The sequence below is a fragment of the Tyto alba genome, unplaced genomic scaffold, assembly GCF_018691265.1.
Source record: "Tyto alba isolate M040663 unplaced genomic scaffold, T.alba_DEE_v4.0 Super-Scaffold_46, whole genome shotgun sequence".
NCBI classification, from domain to species: Eukaryota; Metazoa; Chordata; class Aves; order Strigiformes; family Tytonidae; genus Tyto; species Tyto alba.
The window spans coordinates 11,980,953-12,003,996 of NW_024881322.1; the positions used below are offsets into that span (position 1 = coordinate 11,980,953).

The 23,044-nt window shown below is 39.9% G+C and overlaps 1 protein-coding gene across 1 annotated transcript in view; it reads left to right on the forward strand.

Annotated features, from left to right (window-relative positions):
* SUSD5 (sushi domain containing 5) overlaps positions 1-21,721 on the forward strand; it is a 43,402-nt gene extending 21,681 nt beyond the window's left edge. Inside the window, exons 4-5 of the mRNA XM_009968434.3 lie at positions 8,439-8,627; positions 18,237-21,721. Of these exons, the coding sequence (XP_009966736.2) occupies positions 8,439-8,627; positions 18,237-19,519 (1,472 nt within the window). The 3' untranslated portion in view covers positions 19,520-21,721. The remainder of the gene's footprint in view (positions 1-8,438; positions 8,628-18,236) is intronic.
* Positions 21,722-23,044: the final 1,323 nt, after the last annotated feature.

The window sequence follows — 23,044 nt, forward strand, 5'->3', positions numbered from 1 at the left end:
AGTTTTGCCTTCAGTTTTTCTGCTGCTGAGAGGCAAAGAGAGAATGTTAAGGAGTAAATCTTTATAGTAATCGCCCACTAAGTGAGCCAACTGCTGCAAAGACATTGGTTGCAGAAAATAAATTGCATTATCTTTTGTCTTTGCTGCAGTTTAGCAAGTTCAAACAGCACTACTGATCTGGAAGAACCCATGTTGGTGTTCACAGAATGTACTTTATGGAAAAGAATATATATCTGGCACCAATATAACTGAGATGCCTGAAGCATCTCCCATACTCAGCACTGTAAGTGAATGTAACTCAGACAGCTGGCTTCCAACTGCAAAACACCGTGCTGTTGCATATCTATCAGTATGCAACATTTGTATAAAAATAACTTCATTGCCTCCATTTTATTTTTATTTTGTTTTGTTTTGGTTTTGTTAACAAGTGTAGACCAGCCTGCTAGGGACTCTGATATATTATGGATAATTCTGAATACCAAATCATTTCCAATTTAAGTCAATGCTTAAACTTTTTTATATTCAAATGCCAGAACCCACAAGCAAAGATGGATTCTGAAGGCAAAAAGTATATTGTTACTGATAGGCAGGATTGTGTAGAGAAGTTTGGAAACCCCTGAAACAGATTGTTGATGTCTGGAGTGAAGTGTTGCATCTCATTTCCGAGAAAAGCAGAGGCACGTGGGTGACATTTACTGAGAAACAATAAATTCACAACGCAGGGGACCATTTTGTTAAACATTCAGTGGCAGCAGTGGGAATGAAAATATGGGTGAAGTAAAATATGGCAGAGATGATGCATATTTGATGTGCACCTAGTCATTCAAAATTCACAGTTTGACCGACCGTTCTCTCAAGTAACCCTCATGACACCAACTCCAGGCTCCGTGCTGCTATGGGCGATGCCAGCTCCGTCACCCAGTTGCTAGTGTTGTCACACAAGCACCTTTGTGTTTCCTTCCATGCAGCTCCTCACATATAGGAGCAGCTCGCTGTAAACATCTGCAAAACTCTCTCATTGTCTTCCTTCAAATTTCGCTGTTGTCATCATCCCCCCCTTGAGAAAAACCTTGCTGTGGGTGGGACAGCTGTGGGAGGCTGAAGTCATTGCTCTGGCCGCTATTGTTCCATTGTGCCCTTGTCTCCCCTGACCGTCTCCACCTGCGGTGTCTGAGCTTACACGTAGATGCTGGATCTCGGGGAAGGAGACGTGTTTGCCTTTTGCAGTTGGTTACTGCTCGCGGTGAAGGGGCAGACAGGTGAAGGTAAGAACATAGTCTGGCAATGCTTGTTGGAAAGGAATGCCTCATAGGACTCAGAAACTGCATAGTTGAATCTCTGGGGAAAATTGGAATCATTTGCAAAGAAGAGACAATTTCTGAACAACTTGTTTTGTACAAGGCAGGGAGTTTCCTGATGACGGAATGGGATGAGCATGCCAATGCATTCACCAAATACTCCTTACACACAGAAACATTTCTGGATGACAATAAGGTCCCCTCTTATTTGAATAGATAAAAAATTTCAGATGCAGAGTCAATGTTTGAATAGAAAGGCTTAAGTGAAGTTGTGTGGCAGAGCCTAGTCTACAGTTGGGATGAAAAGAGCAAAGCCTAGAAAGGAAACAGCCTTAACGTGCAAGTGTTACACACAGTAAGACACAAGCCAGCACAAAGCAGTTGACTGGTGAAAGAACAACCTACAGCTCAGGGATGCCACTTTCAGTTTTGGGAAGTAAATATCCAGTAAGAAGCAGCAACAGCAAACCCTGCATCACAGCCTCTGTTTTGTTCCACCATTTCGTACATGTGGCTAATAACTATGTGTCTAAGTTAGGATTAATGAATTGTTTCTTACTCAAAAACTCCCAAGTATTTTTTTTCTATTAGAAAAGCAGACATTTCTTTTAATTGATACAATTTAAATTATAATACATTAATAAGTTAGTATTAAGGCCTGCATACTGAAATCAAGTACAAAAAGTTGTTTTGCCCTGCCAAAAGTGATAAACCCCAGGCTTCTTACACTGAGACCTGTGTGCCCATACACAATAACCACAAACCCTTTAATTTCTTCAATATCCATCCAAGCAATAATCTGCAGTCCCATGTGAAATTCATCTGCCTTAGAGGTATAAATATGCTGGTTTGTCCACCTGTGTGCAATGCCGATCGGCTGGCCAGCACCGCTTGTGGGGATGGGTGAGAGCTGAGTTTTACCTATGCCCATTCCGATGGAATTGATGCCTGGATTTGGCTCTTTCTTTTTTAAACTCATCTTACCAAAAATGAGCAGACACGCAACAGCTTTCCCTCTTTGTCAGACTTGGCTGAGATCAGACAAAGGCTCAGACAGACTGGCAGGCTGAGGACAGACAGAGGGAACGGCCATATCAGCCTTTTCTTCAGAAACTAGGTTGATGATAGTAACTCTTCACAACTCTATTTTCAGTTTTTAAGGTTGTGCAAAGGGCATCTGAAACCACCATGAAACTTCTAGTACCAACCATCACAAAATTCCATTTTTAGTCCTTGATTTAATATTAATCTTTTCTCAATTAACGTTTAACATGTGAATGAGTTGAGTCAAATTGCTTAAGCATACACCTCAGCACCCCTCAACAGCTGTGGCAGTGGTCAGATGCCAGCAAGAGCCCTGGGTGTGCTAACAGGATCAGGCTTTTACAAATAAAAATCCTGAAGAGAGAGATACCTTTTTTTTTTGTGATTCTGAAATGGATTTTGTTCTGTACACACAGAAGAATCACAGCAATCTTTGATGCTAAGAGTTGTGCTTTACAGGGAATTGGTACTAAGAGTTGTGTTTGACAGGGAAAGATGCAGTTGTAATGTTTTATGAATGCTATGAGTATAGATAGCTGCTGTTTTTGCAGTACAGAGAAATGTGTCTTCTCAGTTTCTCATAAATTAATGTTTTATGCAGCCGTTAGAGTCAGGAAGACAACTCTGTACCAGCTCAGTATCTGAGATCAGAAAGTTTCCCTCAATCCCAAGTGCTAAAAATGACCTACAAATTTATTAGATTCTGCATATTCTGAAAAAGGAGTATCCCACGTAAGTGAGATCTGGCCCACATAATGTGTATTTCTTCTGTATGAAAGTTCATAAGGAAATACCTCAAAATATAGAAGAGAGAAAGCAAGAAAAACAGAAAGCTGGAATTTTTCCTACTAGTCTTTATTTTTTTGTAGGACCGCATACCATTTGATTCCATATGTATATAATCCTCTTGGTTGCCTTCCTTGGCTTTTTTTTAAATGCAACAAAGGAAAGATCTCTGCTAATAGCTTCAATGTTTTACTGATTCTTTCTTTTGGTGACCCACTGATATTTACAGGCAACAAGTAAGATCTCTATTCCATAAGGCTTTGATTTGCTGCCACCATAGAAAAACTAAACAGGCAGCAACTTGTAGTAGCATACAGCATAAATGAAAATCACACTTTGTTAAACATGACTGCTGGTTCCAGATACACATCAAAGCTTGATGGCTTACATACATATTTCAGGTTGCCTTTTTCAGCAGTAAGAAAAAAATAAATTAGTATGTTGTTTATAGCAAATATATTAAATGTACTCTTCAAGATCAATCAAACTGCAATTTGTTTTATGTAGTTTTTGAACCATTTCTTTGTGTTTATCATGCTTTGCTGTGGATATGAAGTTTTTCATTTTTTCATTGGTACAGCTTTCTTTTCTAGAGCTTTGTATATAGCTGACAGTGAATTTTCAGCTACCTAGTGATGTCATTTAAACTAATGCATTCTTACACGCCCTATCTGATGAAAGAGGTATTGGCATCCTAACATTGGTAGCTTACAAGCAGCTCTTATATTGACTATGATTGAGTTTTGGTTCTTTGTACTCTATCTGTATTCAGTATTTTTATGCAAAAATGAAAATTTCATATGCTTTAGTGTCTCTGTAATCAAGAAGAAAACCAAACATCCACACTCGTCTTTCACAGGGCTGAGCGATAAGAGTTGCATTTTCCAATTTCTTAATGACGAGATGACATCCTAGAAATTCCAGTGGTCTCTCTGGAAAAACTCCACTGAATTGGAAAGTCGTAACTAGATGTTTTATGTCAAAGAAGATGTCTCATGTCACCTTTCAGAGCATGGTACACAGTTAAAGTAGCAATTGTAGAAAATCAGTTTTCGGTAGATTCCCAGTTCTGCCAGGTGGTGTGAAAACTGAAGTTTGCATCTTTTTCATGTTGATGGGATTTTTTTTTTGCATTGATCTTAGGCTGTCCCTTCTGTAGACAATATTCTATCCAGATATTTCAAAAAAATATTTACAATCTGGTGGGGTGCTTGTAGTTTAAATCAAAACGATGCTACTGGAGGAATCTGGATTGGGGAGGAGGGGTGCTGTGTTCTTAAAGTGACTTGTTTTGACTCTTTACAAGAATTCACCTGTCACAAACTCTTTTCCACACATGGTTTGGAGTTAAACTTACTCTTCAGAGAGGCCTTATTTCCTAAAAGCCAATCACTGAATGTGCTAAGTCAGTTAACAAGAGGTGTCTTCAGTCCCTTGTAAAAAACAGTTACCGAGTCTCTAAGAGGTCTGTAACCAGTCATCCCTAGCCTAACATATCTATGCTCAACACTCACATCTTTGCTGTGCCACTTATTCCCATTCAGTTGTCAGATGTTGACTCTATCCTGATTTCTACCCGTGTATATTGAGTTCTTTATTGACTATGGTGGTGTTTTTCACTCCAGAAGATAGTCTGTGTCAAATTACTGCTGACATAAGGATCTTCTTTGTACTTCAACATCTCCTTATGTCTGTGCTGTGCTGTCTCACTGTGTAACCCAATCCATCCTTGCATACTGGAGGTCAGCTATCAATGTATGGAGCCCCATTAGGCTTTTGACCTCGCTGTCAATATGTGACAAACTCAGAAAGGGTCACGGTGTCCAGAACCACATTCCAGGTTTCTAGGTTTCAGATGTGATCTGGCACAGAAGCAGGTAGCGCATGGGATCTGCTGGATGGGATCTGAGTATCCAGAACATCAGGCTCTTCTACTGGGCTCCTTTTTTAGCAATCACTGAGAAAATTTGCTGGCTTATGGGAGGATAGATGCGGGGGAAAGCAGTGCTCCAGATGAAGAGTTCAGCACTGGAGGAGCGCAGTCCTTATTGACCAGCATCACCACTCCAGGCAACTCCTGTGGTTGCCTTAACAAAGAGCAGTACTGTTCCTCTACATGACAAGCTGCTGCCAACACACCCTCTGTCATGCTTCATGCCCCAGATCTGCCTCCTCTCTTCCAGCAAGAAAATGGCCTGAATGCCAGCACTGTGTACAGACTGTTGTTCTAAACAAGCCCATGCTTTGCCAGCTCCTGGTATAAAGGCTGCAGACAAAAACCTGAAGCCTGTCCCCAGAAGTGGCTCAGTTTGATGAGCTGCTGTGCCAGTGTCACTTCTGTACGTGTACCAGAAAATACAGGTTTGGCAAAAGGCTGAGCAGGAATTGTCATAGCAACTGAGACTGCAGCAGGACGAGGAACCATAAGATGCTGCAACCCGGAAAATTCCCGTACATCTTGCACAGTAGAGGACAGCAGCAAAATGGATGTAGGAGCTTGAGTACGTCTTTGTAGGGTATCAGCTTTCACTTATGCTTGTCCGTGCTGTCACTCAGTATGCTCTGCAGCAAAGACACGACCTTACAAAGTCGCATGTGAGAGAGTCAAAAGTTCCCCATACAGTGCTCGTCCATGAACATCTTTTAAATAATCTACTTTTATTTCTATTCATACATCAGCCAGATCTCTTTCAGGATCTCATAATTCTCTGTTGCCATGTACGTTGCCACATTTTACAGTAAAGGTCCCTTCAGCTTCCTTCTTTCCTGGAAGGTTATAATGTGCTTTTTGAATGTCTTTGCCATATTTAACTAATTCAAGTGTTACTTTTCTGCTTTCTCTGGCCACAGGATTAAGAAGCAAAGCTTTGTAGATAAGAATACCCTCTGACATATAATTGTCCCATACAGCCTTGGGATCAATGCTTCCCTCAGTGCAGATACACAGCTCCCGTTTGTACTGATGGAAGTAGCTACATAAATAAAGTACATGAAATACAGGGGTCTGTAGCCTTCCTATGAGGCAATAAAATATTTTTTTATTCCTTTCATCCACATCAATCTCTATTCATCCAACCAGTTCACAGGAGAGGCATTAGCTGCTAACTGCTCCTCACTTCCTCGGATGCCAAGCCTCCATAAGACTGTACATAAACTGAGCTTTGTGTAGCCTCAAGAGCTTGTTTTTTCTGTCAGTGTGTGTGTGTACATAACTCCCACTAACTTCTGAAGGTGTTAGACAGTATATACGTATGTGTACAGTATGGAGAATAGACTTCAAAGCTTTGACTTCAGTAGCGTGTCCCTTAAATTAGCAGCAGATGTTTTTCAGCATACCTGGTTGAAGTGGTTAGCCGGGTCTATCAGGCTATTTCTAAGAGCCTGATTCAAAAGAACTTTCACAGAGCATGGATGTTTATTGTAGGATGTTCATTTCACTATGAGGTAAACAACTAGCAACATAAATACATCATATTTATAAATAAACATGTATTTACCTATGCTTGGTCAGAAGTGGGTAGATGATGGGAAAAACTGCAGCCAGAACTCACAAGGATCTTGCAGAATGTCCCTGGGGCAAAAGCAGGAAAGCCTGAGCTTGTGAAGAAAATAGATTGAAAAAAGCTCTTCTGTCAAAACTATTGCCCGTTGAAAAACCCGGACATGAAATGGTGTCAATGGAAATGTTGTTTGTAAGATCTTGTGCTGACGCTGTCCTAAAAGTAGACTAAAGGTAGGCAGGATGCTCTCTGGAGATGTTTCTCCTTCTGCATATTTAGCAGCATAATCTTGGAGGTCACTTTTTCAGCTTCCAAACAAAAGTCTTTCTGAGGAACATAATCTTTACTTAGCCAACTAATCAGTTAGTTTTCTTTGTACCAAGGCAAACGGTTTTAACAGGGGAGATCAATACTAGAACACAGACCTGGCCCTAAGTTTCACTTATCCCCTATAATTACCAGAACTCCTGAGTTATTACCTAATAGCCTTTTCATTTCTGGTTGTTTCATATCAGGACAGAAGCACATTTTTGAATCTTCAGGTATGCTGGCAAGTGGAACAGTTGTTTTTATTTCCAGAGTCAATAAGGGCTCTAGAACCACTGGAAAAATATCCCAGATTTCTGAAAGAATATGGAAGTGTTTTATTTGTACTAACACTGCACATTTCGTCCATCGGATTTCTTGGTAAAATCATGGTTTTGCATTATAGATTTTTTTGTTTTGTTTTTCTGTAAGCAAGAGATGTCTATTCCAAAAGGGACTGTAAAAAATGTGAAGGAAAAGCGGGACACGGCAAACTCCTCTTGGAGAGCGTTTCTGAGAAAGACCTTTGAGAGAAGGGAAACTGCAATGCCTAGAAGTATTGTCTAGAAGCTTTTGACCCACTTTGTTAACAATAATCAAGGTTGTTCAAACCTGAAAAACAGAGTTAAAAGTCAGTTTACACCAGTGTTGGCAGTTGTCTGTCTGCCTCCTCCCTGCATTTCTTTCATGCAACAAAAGACTCAAATCGGTTTTGTTATTGCTTATAGTAACTTCTGCTTTCAGGCTTTTAGTGCTGTCAGCAAAAATATTACCAAACATCTTGTTAGCTTTTATATCCTGATAAATTTAGCATTTCAAATTCTCACAGAGAGCAGAGCTGTGTTAGCCCTGGGTGTTGTTAAGTTGAAGCGCACAAGTCACCATTTATTTTAGGATGTCTCTAACCTAAAATAGGGGAAATTTGAGTATCTGGGAAGAAACTTTTGATTTTGAGAAAGACTAGAAGATTAGAGATAGTCTGAAAAATGACTGATGTCCACCTGGACCTTTTCTTTTTGTGAACACGGACTGGGTCATTGCTCAGCCTCTGCCTGATTGCTACAGTGCACTAGATGATAAAGTGCCAGTCTTGAACAATTTCACAAACTTTTCTGTGGTTAAGAAAAATGACTGTGCCCAAGCTTTTACTTTCCAGTCCCAAGCTACCAAAGCCTTTGTTGGCCTCTGTAGAAGCAGTCAGAGAAGACAGCTGTAGCTTGACATCCTGGGCTGACTTGTTGGAAACAAAGCCCCTCTAGATGCATCACTGTTACACATCAATAATGTCACAGGTATCACATCACAGTTGTAGACCAGTATATACCTTCCCAATTACAGATGAAGATAGTTATGAAGGAGGATAAGGGCATGAATCAGATTGATACATGAGTTCTATGGGCATGTGTAAGTTTGTCCTTGGGGTAATTCTTTTAGCACCGCTGTTGGCACTGCATTTAAAGGCTGTTGCAAGGTCTCTACAATCTCATTTATTTTTCCCTTTCAGACAAGCCCTGCGGGGACCCGCCATCCTTCCCCCACACCATCCTGCATGGCCACACTGGCTTTGAGATGGGGGATGAGCTGCTGTACGTTTGCGCCCAGGGGTACGTCATGGGCAACAAGGAGACGGCGTTCACCCTGCTCTGCGATAGCTGCGGGGAGTGGTACGGGCAGGTTCAGGCCTGCGTCAAAGGTAAGCTCCCCCAGCGCCCAGAGCATCCCTCTGGGAGGCCACAGCCTCCCAACGGCCCAACTGGGATGGTTTCAGGCTTACAGGGGCGTCTGCCGGGAATGTGCAGCCCCCGTGAAGGTCTTGGTGACTACAGCATCAATGTCTTAGCTGGCCCAACAGGGCTTTTACAATCCCATTGGTAGACATCTCCAGTAAACCACAGGGGAGGATAATTTATTCATACTTACATAAGCATAAAGTTTCTTTCTGGGTAGCAGGAGCCATTCACGATAAAAAATCAGAATTATCTTATGCCATTTTTATTGTTTCCCTATCCGCTAACCCCATTTCAGGGATTCACTGAGTCTTATCCCAGGGTTATCACTCAGCTCCTTCCTTCCAGTCTGCCATCTTCTTTCTTTTTCACACAATACCATTTTTCTTTACTTCTGAGCATAATTTTTAATTGCTAGAAAATAACCTTTGGGAAGATCCTTCATCTGTGTATTCAATATCAGAATCGGCCCCTTTCTGGAAATCAGCTGTTTATAACCTTGTATGTGCTCATTCTGTTACAGGATGGGGTTTGTAACTTTTCAGTGCACTTACTTTGTTAATTCAAGGAAAGGGGTTACTATGGATGGTGCAAGAAATATCAGAGGTATTTTTTTCAGAGTAGTTCAAAAGCCATGTCTAGGCAGCGTTAGTGAGCCAAAGACATTGTTTACCAGATAGAGTGCACAATGCAAGTTTTGTGTGTCTTCTGCTATGTTTATTTTCACATGAAGCCACAGAGTTGCTGCAGAGCAGGCTACTGAAATGAAAACTTTGTGTTTGTCCTCACCTTTGGGAACCCAGACCAAGTACAGAGAAAAGCTGTTGTCTTTTTGTAGGCATGCACTAAGCATGGCCTGCATGCACATAACAGCTTTCCATGCCACAGACAGGCTCTCCATGGCTTCATCACTCGCCACCAGCCTCACATCTTCACGTGCTGGGACACGCTGAGGCCCCTGAGATAGCATCCTCCTCACAGGAAAGAGAAGATGCCACGGTGGTACCGTGGCCCCATGGAGAGGGGTCAATACCTCTCAAGGGCACAGCAGACCCATCTGCAACCCTCCTTGCTTCTTTATATTTTCTAGGTTGAACGGAGCTGGCCATCCTTTAGGCGTTCCTGGATTTTTATTTGGGATGCAAAATGAATAGTACAATAGCTGTCCACCTTTTAAGCCCCAGACTTTTCCCTCTGGCCTGTAGGAAGTTAGTTTGGTTGATCTGAGCTGTTGCTAGCCCTTTCCTACTACTTGCTTTAGCACTTTTGAACTTCTGGCCTTACATATATGGTAAATGCCACTTCCTTTTGGTACATTAGGAAAATTAAAGAGCTGTGTAAGTTAAGAAAGCTGCCCATGCCACAGAAGAAGTCTATGGCAGAGTGGCAGGAATACAGTTTGGGCTAGAGCTAAGTAGTGAGATGGAGAAGGTTTTTTTAAAAAGTGTATTATTTTTTAATTTGCCCCAATAAAAAGGAATACAATTTTCATCTTGTACCACGCTTTCAGGATTTTTGTCTACAAACACAATAGTATCTACCCAGATGTTTACTCCATTAAAAGGAATGAAAGTGGATTTTCTTACCAAATAACTTGACTCAAGGAATCAGGCTTTTATTAACTATACATATATACATATATATAGTAAAAATGTAAAAGCTCTGGGAAATAATGGTATGTCCTTAATTTAAACCTTCAAGTAAATCCACCTTTATATGTTAGTTAAATTCTGCAAGAAATTTTTAACTTTCCCCTTGTTTAGACATAAGTTAAATACTACCATAAGGACAGACGTGGATGCAGCCCATATTCTGCTTCCTCATTGTCTTTCTCATGTTACCCTGCTCAATGCATAAAGCTTGCAAATTTTCCAGTATTCAAGAAAAGTCATCAGCGTATCTTACTATTTTTTTCAGAGAGATATCACACCTTTAAAATAATATTTCTGGCAAAATAGATAAATTTGAAGCAAAGGAGTGGGCAGCGGTTGGGTAGCTGAGCTATCTATATGGGCCGGAGTTAACATATCCATTTCAGAACCTATATATTAGTTAATGCCCAGGGGCTTGCAAGGAGTTATTTTTACTCACGAATACATACCACCAGGCAGTGGATGATCATGAGAAAAGGTCATACTTGTTCTTAGTAGAAAGGGATCATGTCTGTGTACCAAGGAAGCAGATATTTAAAACCATCCAAATGGTATAGAAATAAAAAATAAAATAAAAATGTTCCAACAGTTTCAGCTTCCAGAATTATTCTTACAAATGTGGTTCAGACTATTAAGTGAAATACTGCAGAGAGTGGAGGAGGAGCTTGGAGGGAGAGAAGGGAAAAGGAATATCTACATCTGAGAACCCAGGGCATCTGAATCTCCTATAATCCAGTCCAAACTGATACTTCTTTTTCCTTCACTGAGGTTAGTGAAAATGCTAACATTATCACACAGAGAAATAAAACTGTATTACACCAAAGTAAGGAAGGGAAAAAAACCAGGCCATTTAAGTTGTGTGTGTTTCACTGTTTTCCCTGGATAAATAGTCTATTTCCCCTGTTTTGCCTGAGCCTTTCACACAGCCGCAGGGGAGAGAAAAATATTTTTAAAAGAAATAGGAAAGTGTGGCTGTAAAATCACAAACATCAACACTGGAACTTGGGAGCAGATGTAATATTGTGGATTATGATTTTTAAAATGATTTAAATGTTGACTTCATGCTGAGATGCTTCCTTTGATCAATGTTTTTCAAACACTTTAAGGACCTGGAATAGAAAATACAATACGTGTTCAATTAATAATTATATATTCTGTATTCCTGACCACAGTTTTTTAAGAAAGGAGGCTTTCCAGGAAGACTTCAATGTGTGATACTAGGGTTTGTTATTTTCTAAAAAGTAAGAATTCAGTGAAAAAGACAAACAAAAATGAATTTAATTAAAAGAAACCTGATTTACAGTTGACATGTTTTGGGGTCATAGGAGGTAGGAGAATAATTACTAAGTACTCCAGAAGTCAGCACACACACTGCTTTTTAAGTGCTTTGAGGCAAGAGAGTAACTTCCCTATCATGAAGCTTAATGACGGGACTTAATGGAGAGTTTATATCCCTGTTGGCAGGGTGGGTCGTTTCTGCCCTAACTGGCTGACATCAGAGGAAAGAGGGCTGTGCAGCCGCTTCAGTGAACATTTAGGAGCTGTGTTTAGAGGCTGGTAAGATGATGCGGTTCCCTTGTTCCGCATCTGCGCCGGGTGAGCGACTGGAAGTGTGAAGTGGTCCCAGTGCTCCTGCACCAACACAACTGGACAAGGGGGAGAAAACTCCGGTCAGAGGATTAAAGGATATAGGACCTGTTCCTACATCTTGCAGTGTCTCTGAGACCAGGGGCAAGTCACTATCCTACTCTCTGCTGCTTACTCCACCTCATCCTTGAAAGAGTGATAACGTTGATCCAGCTTCATAAAGCTTTCTGAGATTTGTGGATATTACAGCTGCATATTACTGTTGTACTTGGTAACTGCCACACTATAATGCCCAGCTGTCTAAGCAGAATATCAGACTAAACAGCAATAATTGTTTTTTTTCTTGTTTGTGTAAGAGCATTGGGCCTGCTTTATGTTCCCTGTTGCTCACCCAGAGCAAATACGGAGTCAAAGAACTATCATCGTAGCAATGTCTAAATATAGCACTTAAATGTTCTTTGAAGTAGCTTTATGATCATCTTTCCCCTCTGCTTTGATCCAGTTAGAAGACATGTGGTCCATTCTGGCACCCAGGATATAAGTGTACAACCATACAGTCAGCAAATTTGTAAATTAAACGAAAAAAATATATTACGTATCAACACACATATAATCCAAAATATGTGGCAAAACTTGGCTATGGACATAACTGAACAAAATCATTTGGGGGTTATATTAAGTGGATTCTGGATACAGTAAAGTATGTTGGAAATTAAGAAAACAGTACATTACAAATGGCTTTAATGTACATTGCGCACCCCAGGTAGTGGGCTGTAATTTTTAATCAAGATGCTTTTAAAGATAAAAAATGTCTCTGTATAGTTAGTGTTTCCTGCAATTTCTCATCATGAAAAGACACTGTGTTCTAGCTGAAAACACAGGGATATTCAACCCAACAAAGCAACCTTAAGCAGAGAACAGGGAAATACATGTTTTTGCAGTTTAATATTTATTCAGTTTCTGTGGATAGAGCACATTTGCTTCACAAAATATAACCTGAAGATTGGCATTGTAGTAAGGTCTGAAAGCAAATGTGTACATGTCACGCTGTGGCTGTCCTGCAGGCACGGAGACTACAGTGACCATTGCTAAATGACATTTGTTTTTTTCCCCAAACGAGCTATAGGTTCACTATCAGAAGCATTAATACAAAAATTTCAGTGGGGGGTGTCAGGGCTGCATTGTGTGCGTCCTTGAGAGTTTGCTTCCTCCAAAGACAAGGCAAGTTAAATGACTGGGAAATCATGTCACATCTCTGCCCTAAAACTGGCTAAGAATAATGTCATATATTTATCCTTTTCCCTTGGCTGCTTTGGCTTTTTCCAGCTATAAGCTTGTGGCAGGAGAGGTCATATCTTCTGCACATCTAAGGAATCTCTCCAGTGTCAACACTTGGATACTTGTCTAGTGTGTTCAGAGCTCGTCTAACTTTTCCACACTGAGGACCATACTTCTGATTTCAGTGTAAGAAGGATTTGTCTGACTTCAACCGCCTCTGAAAGATTCATCTGCAGCTCCCAGTCTTTTTGCCTGGTTCAGCTATTCTCATTACTTCAGACATTGCTTTCCAAGTTTTCAAGAATAGTACTGATTCACATTCATGTGTTCTGTAAGCATGACTAACCAGCATCATTTAATATTTTACGTTTATATTTTTAATGGGGAGAGTAAAACAAAATATCTCTGTCTTTTGATGTTATTTGGGAATGCTTTTTTTTTTCTTCTCCTGAGACTGCAAAGGGAGGGCTGTGACAGACAAATAAAATCATCAACAAAATATGTAAATGGTCTGTCAAAACAATTGTGATGACAAACTTTGGTTCTCTTTTCAGGTCTGTCACCAAGCAGTTGTATTAGATTAATGTCAAGTATCGATCTGGCACGAACTGATTCTGCCAAATCTAATTGGCTTAAAAAATTGTGATGGATTATTTATTTATATTAGCAGGCTTTTTACTAGAATAAAAATCATCCCCCTTCTTGTAGCTGTTGCAAAAGACAAAAGGCAACACAAATTCTGTCTAGTGTATTGTGGTTTATTTGAGAGAAGTGTATTCATGTGCCTGACCCAAGTCAAATGGATAATTCTTTGAGATGCTGTAGTTCACAAATCCAACTGATCTTGGGCAAATCTCTCTACATGCTCTTTTCCTTCCCACCCTTAAAGACAGATGCCAGCTTGTTAATGTTTGCTGTAACTACTTTGAGATTCTTAGAATAAATATGTTTTTATACAGTAGAAATGTTTATGATGATGGTCTACATAGAATCAAGTTTCAATTTCCTGTGCTCCAAAAATACATCCACAAAATATGCAGTGCATTTCATGGTTGTCCAAAATAGCAACACTCAAAATAGAGCTCGGATGCCAATATGCTATCTAGAAGAAAAATTAAACTGATCCTAGAGTGTGGAAAACCAAGCTCTTTGGTTTTGCCTGTCTCTGTGTTTGGTCATTATTTTCACATTAGGATAAAAACTTGAAGGAGATGAAAGCTCTTTAGGACTGGGTGCTTCCCAGAAAGGACAAGGCTAAATTAAAATGATTTTACCTTTTAATTGAGCTTCACATCTTTGGTAGTATGCCATTTCAGCATCTGTTGCTGTAAAAAGTTCATTTCAGCCTCAGTAATCCCTCAGACAGTGTATCAAAACTCACTGATCCTTGAGTTTGCCAGATGGTAGGGGTAAGATGTAACAATGACCAAATATAGAAAGATTTTGGTCTTGGACTAATTAATTTCCTGCCTGGATAGGAAAGAAGATGCAACCACTTTTAAATCAGCCACTAACTGTTTTATAAATAAAGGTTACGACTATTTGGGTAAGAAGTGGAGCTGAATCCACTTTGGTTGTTGCTCTTCAGTACCGAGACTAAAATTCAGGGATCTGGAAAGCTCAAGGAAGTGCTAAGGAGGTGAGCAAAAAGAATTGCAAAGGTTGTGGAATCTGTTCCTGGAAAATCAAGCTCACAGCTGACTTAAAAGATTGTCATGGTAACACAAACTCACTAAATACTAAGTCCAAGCCCCATTTGAAGGTCTGAGGCCCAGAAGAAAGAATAGAGTATTATTACTATGTAAGTCAATTCAGGATCATATAAATCAAAGCTTCAGAGTAAGGGGGTCTGTATTTCCTTTGATGGTTAGAGAGCTCAATAGTTGCTTTCATTCTGGCATCCCATAAGCTAACATTAGTTTTGTTGATAGTCTTTGCTATAAACTGTACAAATACAGGAGATTTCATATGAAAATACATTATAGCAGCTTTACAACTTGGGCCACAATCTGATTATCAGAAGGAACAAGACTCCCTTATGCGGTGACGAGCAGTGCATAATGAGCTCCAATCTCAGGCTCTCTTTAGACTACAATGGGCTTTTTCTTTCCTTAGCTAAGCATTAAGAAAGCACCAATTCATTTCTATACATGCAGGATCAGGCCCAAAGACAGCAGGTTTGATGGAGACTTGACTGATGGTTCAACAAAACTTTAATACGTTCTCGTAGACTGAGGACTTGTATTTTGCTAGGAGCACGTGCTCCTTCCTGATGTGCCTCCATAGGACTTTCGTCTAAAGGGCTGAACGTACATGGCAAGAGAGGCACTAAAGGGGAAGAACTTAAAATTCTATGAAAAGCATATTATTACAGTTGTTAAGCATTCACCAATGATCCATACTGGTCAATAAGATGAATGCTAGCTGCCCATTCATATTGCTGGCTAACGAATAGGTCTGGAGGAAACAACACAAGCATATGAATGTAATTTTTGTTCACAAATGTATGTGCACTAGAACACCATCATGTAAAAATCAATGTTTCATCCTCATCTGGATTACCGTAGTCTGAAAAGTAAATGAGTGGCAAAAACAGAGGTACAGGAGACATACAGGTGAAGACAGACTGGTATGATGATTCATCTCAAAAAATAAAACAATGACCATCACAATTGGCAAATAGTAAGTTCTCACAGTATGATGTTCCAGTTCATATACATCCAATAGACACCTATAGACAGTGGACTTCAGTGAAGCAGGTATGCCACATATCACCTTTTAGCAGGAGTCTGGATGGTAGGAGGACAAAATGGCTTGAGGCACCATTTCCATGCAAAGAGAGCGCCACGTAGAAAAATTCTTAAGTGCAAGTGAGACAAGGGACAAAGGGAGACTAGCATTTGATGGCAATTGTAAGTGCTATGTAGCAAAAGCCAGAGCTACACAGATCTTCATCAATATGTTGCTGAAATGCTTTGGTATTCAGAGGTAACCTTCAGTCATCAACGGAAGTCCGAAATACTGTTGGAGCAAGATTTTAAGATGAAGTAGAAAAGTGAGAGTCCTGTCAGGAAGTTTTCCACTCTGAAAGCTGGGTTCCCCTGTCTGTTAAGTCACCTTTGCACCAGATAGAAGTTTTTTCCCGCTTTGGAGAGGACCTAGAGGATGACACAAACAGCTGAGGACACTGGGATCGGGAGGGAGATCTACTGATGGCACTGTTATATCGTGTCCAGGTGCCACCCTACATCCTCGCTGTGAGATGAGAGGACCTGCTGAGAACATCCAGTTCTCCAGCATGATAGCTTTCACAGGGGTATTAACTCTCCACGGGCTGTGTCACACATTTCAGTTTCCTCGGCGTAACTGCTTTGGTTTCTGGTAGACCTGGACACTATTCCAAAAAAAATACCTTTTGCTAATATTCATTCTCTTCTGGCACCTGGCTTAAGCTGTTCTGGCAAAAAAATAAGCTGGTGTGAGCTGTATCACCAATAAATGGTTTTGGTCAGACTGGTTCAACAATATTTCTAAACTTTCTTAAGAGTAGACCAAATATGGCTCTGCCAGAAGTCTGGGAAGCAGTCTCCAAGGAGAATGTGACTCATTTGGAAATTGAGGTGGGCCCCAGATGAAAATGTGATTCAAAGCTGGTTGAGTGTAAAAAGGCAAAAAAAAAAGATAAGGCTTTATGAATGCATTGATTTGTAATACAGCTTCTCCTATTAAATTCTTGTTTCCTGTGTCATGCCAGGTCTATTGCTTCACTGTCTTCACAAAAGACTAAACACTCTCTTAAAAAGAAAAATTCTCACCATGATTCAGTTTGTTTTATTTTCCATATCCCAGGGCACTATTTTCTAGGACTTTTAATGCCAGCATAAATCTCAGCAATTACATCAACTTTCTATGGAGTAAAACTTGTGTGAGCTGAAAATCAACCATCCTGTCTAGTTTGGAAAATTTTTCATTGAGCTAAGGTTTTAGAAGAGTGGAAGAAATATAAATTACAATGCATTATTTCATTCAAATTCAAACACTTAGTTTCATGCTTTGAGTCAAATCTATTTTGCTGTGAGTGGTAGGTCTGTTGAGGCATGGGGAGTATTTCTAAACCAAACTTAAACTTTGTGATGAATCTGCCCCTCTGTTGCATTCATTTTTTTTTTTTTTTGCTGGTTTGCTTTTGTGGGTTTTTTTCTCTTTTCTTTTTGGTAACATTCAGTTTCTTAAAATTGGAAGCCCAAGAGTTAATTACAAATGATATTATCTTGATAGCTAGGTGTTAGGCTCTAAGTGTTAGAGACAGAGTTTTCTATCCTTGCAGTTATAGGTGCATCTTGCTTTCTTCAGATGAAGATGAGCAGAACTTACTGTCGGCTTTGATGGGGGGGTCTTCCTCAGTCAGCTCTGAAGAGCTCTAATGGAATGAGAAATACCATTCAGCTCACCCAGCCCCAGGTGTTGTATCACTGCAACCACAAGGTCATTGAAAAGTACTGCAGTGATAAAAAATTGAACATAAGGTACTGAATATAATCCTTCAAAATCAGCTGGCTCAAAAGGGATGAAGTTGCTGTAAAACTTGCAGATTTTTATTTTTTTACAATCCAATTAGTAATGGATTATTTTCTGCTCTACTTTCCTCTCCCCACCCATTTCTTGCTTGAATATGATGAAAAATTTTCCTCAAGTCTGGCAAAAAGAGTCATGTTATGGAGACTGAAGGTTTGAGAAAACAATAAGCAATTGAAGGAAGTCCTCTAACTGCAGATAGTAAATCATTTATATACATTTTTTAAATCTGGAAAGATAAGTTATTAGTGGTTAGCATTGACACCTATAATGATTTTTTTTTTTCTTGGTATTGACTATCAGCCTATGGCAGACCATCCCTTTTTCAAATAAACAATAACACTGAATGAAAAATACTGTGTAAAGTCAATCCTCATTGCACCTTTCTTCTTGGCTTCTTGTAACAAATGAATCCAGCGCTTTTCTGGAGAAATTAAGTGTTGGCTTTTGTTTTGTTTTCTTTTGTTTTTTTAACCTTTCTAGATGAAACTGAGGCACACATTGACTATGAAGATAATTTTCCTGATGACAGATCAATACCTATTGTTGAGAATGAACATGTCAATGGCAAAGAGGAAATTGAGCAAGAGCAGGAACAGCTTTCCTTCAGTAAAAGTTCAGAGGAAAGGAGAACTGGAAGTACCAAAGATGTTACTCAGGACACAGACACTTCTGAAAAAGGAAGCCAGGCACCAACTGAATCCCCTGTGTCACTTTTAAGCCAAAAAAACTTGTTCTGGTTTCCATCAGAAGCTTTCAGTGAGCCCGAACCAGAGAAGGAGACAGATGATTCCACTAAAGCACAGTTTTCTGAAGGTGATAACCACATTGGAGTGAAGACAGCCTACGATGAACCTGGTGCCAAAATATTTTATGACAGTGAGCATTTCCCCATTGGGCCCATTCTCACACCTAATGATACAAAGGCAGAGATAGATGCAGTTGCCATTACTGACGAGTCATGGTTAGATGGCTATCCAGTAACACAAGAAGTGGTAGAGGGTGATGAAGAGGACGGGGATAAAATTGATGGATCGATGGGAACAGAAGACGATGTCGTCCTCACAACTGACCAACCGAATCACGTTGAAGTAAGAAAATCGGGCAATGGCAGCCCAGCTCCAGAGGAAGGCTTAACACAGATTGTGGCAGCAACAACAAGGATATATGATGAAGGTGCCAAAGAGACACCAGTACCACTTACATCGGTGAGTGGTCTGGAGAACTTGAGCAGGAGCAGAGGTTACGACGAATCTGCATGGGACCAACCAACTACGTCTCCAGAAACTGTGACTCAGGAGCCCAGTACAACGATGCTGTTTGACATAACCAGCTTAAAAACGTCCATGTTAGAGACCTCTGTGATGGTCAGCCCCTCTGATCACACCCTGTATGCAGAACCAAAAGAAACAACTGCTTACCCAGCACAAGCGGCAACCACTGCACCAGCTCCAGATATACTTACTGACACATCATCCCAGGAATTAGCTGAGCAAGAAAATCTTACCCCGGGCCTTGGAGAAAAACCTGTCCCTACTTCTGAGCCATGTGGGGGAGAGGATTGTCCCAAGTCAAGTAAGGGTGCTATCATAGCAGTAATTGTGATTCTTCTCTGCTTGTTACTGGTTGCAGCTGTCCTGGCTGTGTGGTTTTTTAAAAAACGCCAGCAGAAAAATTCTGTCTATAAACTAAATGGAAGGTGTCAACCCAGACATCATTGCTACCACCACTACCACCACCAGCACATCGAAATGCAGAAAGTCTAACCAGGAGTCTTCTGGCAGAGATGCTAGAAATCAGAAGAAAAACATATTGATGCTAGAAGGATCACATGACTCGTGGATGCTAAAATCCAGAAGTGCAGAAAGCAGGAAAAAAAAAAAAAAAGAACGCTAACAGAACGTAGAAGACAGAAAAGATTTCATCTTTTTGAAGTCACAGTTTAGCATATTTGACCTTTCAGAGCTAAAGAATTATGTACGTTTTTGTCACAAGGGTCTTTTGGAGACATCAGCAGGACACAACGTACTTGGTAGTACATCTACAATTTGTTCCGCTTTTACATTTTGCTCCTATTAATAATAAATTAATTGATTAATTTCTGTGTTACCTGGTTATAATGTAATGGCAGGGCTGGTCAGGCCTTCTTGGTCTATTCTCAGTGGAAGAGGAAAAGAAGGAGGGAAGGAGGGGAGAAGGATGTTTTTGGAGCAACCACACATTTGGTGTTTTTTCCTTTTTTAGAACCTGCCCAAGCTGGTCAGGATAAACCACCATAACAAATTATTACCTGACGTGTCTTAAAAAGAAAAACTATTTGCAACCATACTTTAATGGATAGTATTGCAATGATTACTAAGGTACTTCTCTTCAACATTGTGCATCTAACAAGCCACAAATGTTGGATCATTACGCTGTTTTTCTGGAAGGTGCTCTTTAAGCCTTAGTGAAGAAGTGCCATTCTTAAACTAATCTCTTTATAGAAATCACGATGTCTCCCTGGAATTCAGAGAATACTGTAAGTGTCATTCTTCCTTGAGCATCAGCAGGAGAGGAGTCAGAGCACCTTTGACTCCAGGTGTTATGACGAACAGCCTCTATTACAGAGCCAGACAGTGATGGAGCACTTTCCAGGGAAACCCTATCTGAAGTCAGTTGCTTTTCTGAACACGATACCGACTGACCACAATACCAAATTTTAATTTACAGCTGGTAGTACCTCTGGCAACTGAAGGCATGTATAATACTTCTGCCATATGAACTCTGTAGAAGGACCGATTTTCACCATTCTGCTATTTCATCAGCTGGAGGGTGTCTGGGGTGGACATTGGGTATGGGAGAAGGGTGTCTATTTTGAATGCTGCTTGTTGTGGTTTTAAAGATAAAGCAAATCTGGGAAAGAGAGAAATTGCATTCTGTTGATAAAATGCAAATGCTTGGCTTGTAGACTGGGTGCTAGGGTAGAAAACACAGAGGCTTTTCCAACTGCATGTTCCGTTTCAAGTGGTTTTGAAAATAAACAGGGAGAGAGGGGAAGATGATTTCTGGAGTCCCTTAACATAAATCTGGTGTGTTGAGTATGAAATATTCTTCCTTACCTTTCTGAATGAACAAGAAAAAGACTGGCAACTGTGAATAATCTGCAGGTCAGAAATTAATTCATCTGCCACTCTATTGTACAGCCTTGGCCAAAATACACCAGTAGTTCAACACATCAAAATATTGGAGTAAGAAAAGGTGACCGGGTGGAGTTCACCCATGTTCATGTTCTGCCTTGAGTCACAGTAGTAACCATCTCTAACTCCATTGAAGGTAGGCTCTGTGAAATGGAGTACAGAACTGGGTCCTTCATACATATAGCCATCGATCTCAGTGCTGGTAAGGAAAACAAAGCATTTTTAGATGACAGCTATATGTTATCTTGGAGAATTTGACCTCAGAGTGGTACAAGTTGAATCTAATTGCCTGTCAAGAGCCACAGTAAATAAAGAAGGACAGAAACTGTACAGATTTGTAAATATTGTGTTCTCTGACATATGCATGAATTTCTGCTTTTAATGCATTCTAGACTATGAAATAACCTAGAATTTCTGTTGTAAACTATTTTTTTATGCAGTAACATTTTTTAAAAAACAATGGATTTCGCACTAAGCAACTTTATGGAGACTGTTAACTCAACTAAAACATACCGTCTGTAATCTAATGGAAATATGCTGAAAAATAAACACAGGAACATCCATTAAAAATATTGTTTAACAGAAAGGTACAAATATGTGTTACAGTTCTGTGCAGCATCATTCAAAATGAAAAGTCAATACTATTTGGCTCAGGAACTGAACATGTGTAAATGAGACTCAAAATATAATTACAAACACAAGCTGTACAGGTTTCTTATTTGAGACTTGGAAATACTTGTTCATGAACCAGAGGAAAATGTACATTAACATAATGCTTTGGACATATTTAAATAAAAATCAAGTTACCAAAAAAAAAAGGGAAAGGAAGCGCCTGTGTGTGATCTTGTTCAAATAATCCAGTTTCCCCCCATGTTTAGGGAGAAAAGGTGGGTCTGTTGCTTGGATAATTCTTGTAGAAGACACTCTGATATTAAGAAAATTAGCTGAAAAGTGTTCAGCTTAGCCTGCCAGCCCAGCTCAGCTCAGAAGACCATCTACCTACTTTTGCAGCAGCATCTGTTTGTACTCAGTTTTCACTTTACCAGAACGATTCAGGGAGCTTGGGAAGATCAATAAAAGATGGTGATAAACAGCCCATGAATGATACATTTGGCTTATACCTCCTTTTGTGTGCAAAACTTGGCTAATCAAAGACTGTAGGGATGGCGAACAATAAAAATAGTACAGTAAATACCAAATCTGAAGATGATAAGGACAAAATATAGGGAGGGATGAGTTACTCATTATAGGAATTAAGAGCTGAAAGTGCTAGCTGTGCACTGAAATTAGGAAAGAAAAAAGGAAAGGGGGAAATATCAGGAGTGATTTTTGTGATGGTGACATCCGGTCACTAAGAGATTCATCTGTTACTCTGTGACAAAAGTCATGTATCATCCTCTTCCAGGGAAGCCATGTGTTACAAAAAGCTGGCCAGAATCAGCTCAGTGGTGATCTCCCTTTCCCTTCCTTTCCTTTATTAACAACTACCCCCACTTCACCGCCCCCCATTTCATACAGATGATGCTGTACAGGTTTGCTGTCAGGCAGGCTGAGATGTGCCACTGTGGGGTGTAACATCTGAAGCTGCTGGCAGTGTTTGGAGGTTCAAGCAAATGGTGTTCGTTTCCCTTTGTACACTAAAATCATGGATTTTAGGTATTCTGTGAGTTCTCAGTCTGAAATCCCCTAAATTTCTCTGCTTGCCCTTGCATTTGCCAGCTAGATGACAATATCTACTTTATTGTGCTGTCCTGCCTTATTGTGTATGGTACCTCAAAAGCTATTATGTTGGGGATTTGTTGCCAGGGGCATTGAAGGCAGCATAGATTGATTTTTTTCTTCCATTAAAAGAATTTATGGGTTTTTTTGTATCCAATAATTTGTAATGCAAAGATACATGTAGCTATGAATAACCATTTTAAAAATTAGTTGTGACAAGAAATTACTAGATAGTTGTAAGACTTGTCAAACTTCAGGGTTACCTTCAGTTCAAGATAATAGTCAAATGTTTAATCCCCTTTCAGATAAGTGATAGTGAGAATGAGGCAAAGGCAGAAACTCCCAATTTTTTTCTTTAAAGTTAGTAGTCACATAAAGTTACACCTCTGACCCCCA